Source organism: Anolis sagrei, chromosome 4, assembly GCF_037176765.1.
Source record: "Anolis sagrei isolate rAnoSag1 chromosome 4, rAnoSag1.mat, whole genome shotgun sequence".
Lineage (NCBI taxonomy): Eukaryota > Metazoa > Chordata > Lepidosauria > Squamata > Dactyloidae > Anolis > Anolis sagrei.
Genome location: NC_090024.1, coordinates 154,766,642 through 154,772,641, shown reverse-complemented (window position 1 = coordinate 154,772,641; position 6,000 = coordinate 154,766,642). Strand labels below are relative to the sequence as shown.

General features: G+C 38.6%; 1 protein-coding gene across 1 annotated transcript in view; it reads left to right on the top strand.

The window, feature by feature from the left end:
- Positions 1–214: 214 nt before the first annotated feature.
- Positions 215–6,000, top strand: part of DNAI3 (dynein axonemal intermediate chain 3) — a 39,961-nt gene continuing 34,175 nt past the window's right edge. Inside the window, exons 1-2 of the mRNA XM_060772656.2 lie at positions 215–291; positions 2,809–2,850. Of these exons, the coding sequence (XP_060628639.2) occupies positions 2,838–2,850 (13 nt within the window). The 5' untranslated portion in view covers positions 215–291; positions 2,809–2,837. The remainder of the gene's footprint in view (positions 292–2,808; positions 2,851–6,000) is intronic.

Below are 6,000 nucleotides of genomic sequence, written 5' to 3'. Positions count from 1 at the left end.
ATATATATATATATATAATGGATAACATTCCAGAAGGTCCTGAACCTGAATCCGGTGCCTCACCTGAAGCTAGCCCAGCAAAGAAAGGAAAAATTAAAGGTAAAGGTAAAGGTAAAGGTAAAGGATCACCCAAGGCTAAACGAAGTCCAAAAGCATCACCAAAAGCATCACCAAAAGCTTCTCCAAGGGCATCTCCAAAAGCATCTCCGAAAGCTTCACCAAAAGCTTCACCGAAAACATCACCAAAAGCAGCGCGTAAAGGGACACCCAAACGAAAGCAAAAATCTGCTGGTGAGTATCAGACTGGGTAGAGGAAGGGAGGGGGGACAGCTTGCACGTAGAGGAGAAATGGTTTTTTTTAGTGAAGTTTGTGTATATTTTATTGCAGATTCTCAGTGATTGTCTGTACTATCAGGACTTTTCAAACCTTTTCCTTTCACTTTTCTGAAGAAATTTTTATGTGAACCTGGATATATAGTTATATAAAAAGGTATACAAATCAAACATTTACGGATAATATATCATAAAGAAAATTATTTTAAAACAATTCATTGGTATACCTATACCATTTAAAACAGATGAAAATGAACTGGTATAATAATGAGATATGTGTATTTGTTTATGTTCACATTAATAATGAAATCTTGGCAGAATATTTTATACTGCATGATGTAGAGTGTCTTCAACATTTTTCATACCATACTGGCATCCAGCCCTATACTTCGTTGACTCTCCTTTTTTCTCTATATTTAGGGACCACGATGGGGTGTTTGGGGGGTTCTTACCTACAAATTAAAAGGTCCCGTATTGCACAGTAGGCCATGTGCCTGAAACAGAGCCATACCTACTTTCCTCTTGTTCTCATAATGGTTTCATAGAATCACCAAATCACAGAGTTGGAGGAGACCCCAAGGGCCATCCAGTCCAACCTCTTATTGTCTTTTTTTTTAAATTTTATTCATTTTTATAAGATTTTCCATTACAGTGAAAGAGGGAGAACAATCATCATGATAGAAAGATATGAAATTTTGGACAGACCGTGAGGGAAAGACAGAAAGGGAAGGAAGAAATGAGGAGCAGGGTAGAAATGGTAGAGGAAGGTAGGGGGAGGGTAAAGGGTAGACATGTGTGCATTTGCTTCCGTTCAGTCCACAGAGGAGTAATCAACTCACTATATAGTTCTTTTCATTCCAGTTAAGATTCCTGTTCTTCTTGCCCATAGAACCTTATATGTCCAATTTAATTTTATCTTTCAAGTATTCTCCCAGGTATTTCCAATAAGTTTGTTTAGCCTTACTCTGGTCCTCTAATTGATACGAAAGTCTATCTGAGTCCTTAAAAGGAGCCAACCTCCTATTGTCAAGCAGGAACAACCAGTCAAGGCCCTCCTAATAGACTGCAATCCAGTCTCTGTTTAAAAGCCTCTAGAGCAGTGGTTCTCAACCTGTGAGTCGCCAGATGTTTTGGCCTTCAACTCCCAGAAATCCTAACAGCTGGTAAACTGGCTGGGATTTCTGTGAGTTTTAGGCCAAAACACCTGGGGCAGGCCTGTAGCGGGGCGGGGGTGTTAGGGGTTCAACCCTCCCCCCAAATTTTTCAGGTTAAAAAACCCTACTTTTTGGCTACTTTTGGCCTTACTAACCTTGCATACCTTGTATCTTATACCTTTTATGGAGCAATAAGGGACTTTGGACTATATTAAAAATGTTGTTGTTGTGTTATCGAACTACTCTTCATGATTTGCTAAAAAAAGTTTCAACCCCACCCCCCCACCCCCAATTTTTTTTTCTGGTTACGGCCCTGGGTAACCCACAGGTTGAAAACCACTGCTCCAGAAAAAGTCCTAAATCTATAGTCCTAGATCTATAGCAAGTTTCATTTGTTTTTTAAATCACTTTAACAACTTAGCTAGACTTAAAAAGTCTAGCTATTTGGCGAGACTAGTTACAATTATTTTGCAAATTCAGACTATAATTGCCAGCATTGTAATGTTAGTTTCTGTTTTGGTCACATTGAGAATATTGTGTGTCTAATTGCCATTCCTCTGTCTGAAGAAGGGGGGATATTAGCAGTCTAAATCAGCAAAGTACTAGAGCATTATCAGAAAAAGGAGGGGCTGAAGTGTCTGGACATTTTCTTTTAATTTGGAGAAGATAGAAATTCTTGGACGGTGGACAGATTTTGTAATTATGAACAGAAAGGGGATTTCCCACCCAACCCCATGTCATAATGCTAGGATGAACCAGATAAGAGAAGAAAATTATATTTTACAGATGGATTTTTCTACTTTTTGGTAATAAGATCGCTTCTATAGTTTAGGATTTAGATGGTAAAGGAGCTTTCAAAAAACATCTTTCGACTATTCAAAGGCTGCTATCTGGATAGCTCAGAGGTGGCATGATGACACGATTCCTCCACCTCTTTCTGCTATTGTCATTTCTAAATTGCCTAAATTGCACTGTACACAGAGCAGTATTGTACCTGGAAGTAATATCGTAAGTTATAGTTACAACATGTAAATTCTAGATGTTTTCAAGAATTATCTTTCACGAGATTTTTTAGACATGGCAATATCGACCAGGCATGGGCCGTCCAGGTGTTTTGGACTTCAACTCCCACAATTCCAAACGGCCACAGGCCCCTTCCAGCTTAAGGGGAAAAGGAAAGGGCCTGAGATTGTTAGTAATTGTGGGGGTTGAAGTCCAAAACACCTGGCTCAAGTTTGCCGGTGCCTGGTATAGACCATTGATCTGATGCTGCAGGACTCGTTTTCCGTTCTTATATTGAGACCACTTTTTCTCATTTCAGCCAAAAAAGAAGATGAATCCGATCTGTCTATGGCAAGCATGGGTAAGTTTTATGAGTGACAACAGATTTTGAAGACTAGTGTTCAGAATGCATGGAGGCCATCAGTAATGTGGAAATTGGGGAGGTGGCCTTTCTCTTCTCTAGCTGCAGGAGGGGGGCATGGAATCAATAAAACACAACACTGCAGAAAGTCTGAGGACTTTTGGAGACCAGGATTCAAATCCCAGCTCAGCCATAGAAGCCCACTGGGCAACCTTGGGCAAGATGCATTTATTCCAGTCCTAGTAAAGGCCAATGTCAAACCCTCTCCGAGACCTGAAAACTCTCTGATAATGTCACCATAAGTCTGACTCGACTTGAAGGTACATAATAGCATTTTTTTTTCTGTGTGTCAGGAGCGACTTGAGAGACTGTAAGTCGCTTCTGGTACGAGAGAATTGGCCGTCTGCAAGGACATTGCCCAGGGGATGCCTAGATGTTTGATGTTTTACCATCCTTGTGGGAGGCTTCTCTCATGTTCCTGCAAGGGGAGCTGGAGCTGACAGAGAGAGCTCAACCCGCTCTCCTCAGATTTGAACTGCTAACCTGTCAGTCAGCAGTCCTGCTGATACAAGGGTTTAACCCATTGTGTTACTGGGGGCTCCTAATGGCAAAGATTACAAGCATTTTCATAGTAATGGTGCTGCATGTAGCAAATTTGTTGTTATGTTTCACTTTAAAAGCAAACAAACTACAAACAACATTGTAAACGCCTTCATCTTGTGAAATTATTTTGGTCAGCCATCCGAGTGTGAGGAATTTCTCATTCCCTTTCAGAGTTCAGTGAATAACTGCAGTGCAGCAGGTACAAGGAAAGGCCAGAAATGAAAAGAGCTTAAAGGATTTATCAAATGTAACATATTACATTATAGATGTTTGCTGAGGGATTTAGATTCCTGGATGAGAGAGATTAAAATAGGATTTATTGTTTTGTCAGTTCTACAACAGGATTTTGAAGGAGTGGATACACCCTTGAAGCATGTGTACCTAAGCTGATCAGTATTCTCTAATTTAAAATTAATTTGGCTCCATAAATAGCCTCAAATATGTTTATCTGTAGTTCATTCTCTCGGAAACATCCAATCAGAACCCAACTGGAAACCATTACCTAAAGGACCTTTGCATTGGACTCTTATATCTATGTCTTTTAATGTATATGTTTAAATGGTCTTATGTTTTATCTATGTACTGTATTTTAACTGTTTTGTACCCTGCCTCGAGCTATGAGGAAAGGCAGTTGTTATTATTATTATTATCTTCTTCATCACCACCACTACACTACCAACACAGTCATAATCAATGGTTGGCTCACCAAGTACAATATGGCAACAGATAGCCTGTGTGCATTGCATTCTGCATCCATTCATTAGGATGGAAGACCAATGAGGGTAACCATGGGCAAAAGTGACTAAGACTTCTGCACCTTTAATAGTTGATTAGAATATTGGATTTCAGTCAATTTATTTTGCAGGCTACATCTCTTCTAAGTATCTTTCTCCATGTAGGAATTAAAGGTGCTCCAGAAACTTAGACTCAACACATATAGGAGGCAATCTATCCACCCATTACAGGCCACACAGAGTACTTTGCAGTTTGAAAATGTGCCACGCATAATTTATTTAGTTCTATACAACATCTGATCTAGCTGCAGGTGTCCCAAGGTAAAGTCTTGTTGTCAGTTTGCACCAATAACGGGAACATAAACTTCTCACACCATGGCTAGAAAGAGAAGGCAAATGGAGTAATATAATATCACTTTTCAGCAGCATGTCATTTTTGGGTGTTGAGAACCTAAATAAAAGGAGAAGCATGAGGGAAAATGGAGCATAATACTTCCATGAACCTTAGGAAGTATACTATAGATCTTATGCCGTGGTTTCTTTTGCTCATTTGGTCTCAAAGCTGCTACAACTTCCTTTTGCATATTTATATTCTAGTCTAGGGGTCCCCAAACTAAGGCCTGTGGGCCAGATGCAGCTTTCTAAAGTCATTGACCTGCCCCCCACCCTAAACTTTAGACAGGATCGCCCTAACTCTGAAACAACATGAAAGTTCACAACAACAGTTCTAATTACCTTGACTATCTTATCAGCCAAAAGTAGGCCCTCACTTCCCACTGAGGACCCCTATTCTAGTCCCACTCACATCATGTAACATTTTTCAGTGTTTCCCGGATATATGACTAATCTATTATGTCTCCACATATCAATATGCTTGTACATCTTCCATATATGCCATTTTTTTAGCATGCCAAGAATTTCCTTTAGAAGATTTCCTAGAGAAGGCCAGCTGAAAAGAACAAGCATTCCAGATTCTATCTAGGATTCATTCTAACTACTGTTCCTTTATGATATCTTTAAGTTGCATCTTGTAATATCTTTAAGATGCTTTAACATTGAAAATGCCAATATATGTAATAAAAGACAGCAAGATAATTTTGTGTATAAATTAAAAGTACAATGAAGCCATGCTCTTTTAATTAACAACTGAAACTTCAGTAAAGTTGGGCAGGAAGCTCAGCAACCTAAGAACCACAACTGAGAAATCCCTCTTCTGACTGGCCAGTAAATTGCATCTTTGATGGTGATGGAATAAGTACAGGGTTGGATCTAATGTTTTTGTCCTCTTCACAGAAGGGACATATATTCATAGAAGGAAAACTTCACACATGAAAGAAGCAGGAACAGAAAACTCTTTTTGCAAATGGAACAAAAACATTGGAAGCCAGCTATTGTTTGCAAATTTCACCAATGCTGCTATAAACATTCAACAGTCATTTTATTCCAGCTGGTTGCATATAACCAGTTCATTGTGAATTCCAAGTTGTAGCTCTTAATCTTCCATTAAATATATAAAATAATGTTTATACAGTTTAGTTGTCCAAGATCTTTTTGCTTGTCATAAAGTCTGTCTGAGAACTTTATCAGAGTATAGAATTATTCTGGAGCATAAGGCAAACCTCATCAAAATACCTGCTGAATTATTTGAAACTAATTTTGTTGTAGGCAGTATATATGAAATATGAGGAGATTATTGTTATATGTAACAAAATCAACAAGATACTGCTATGAAAAGTATGTCTTGGTTTAATTTTCATATTTTTTTCTAGTAATATGATATCAGTCCTTCATTTAGTCTTTCAGAAATGCTTTG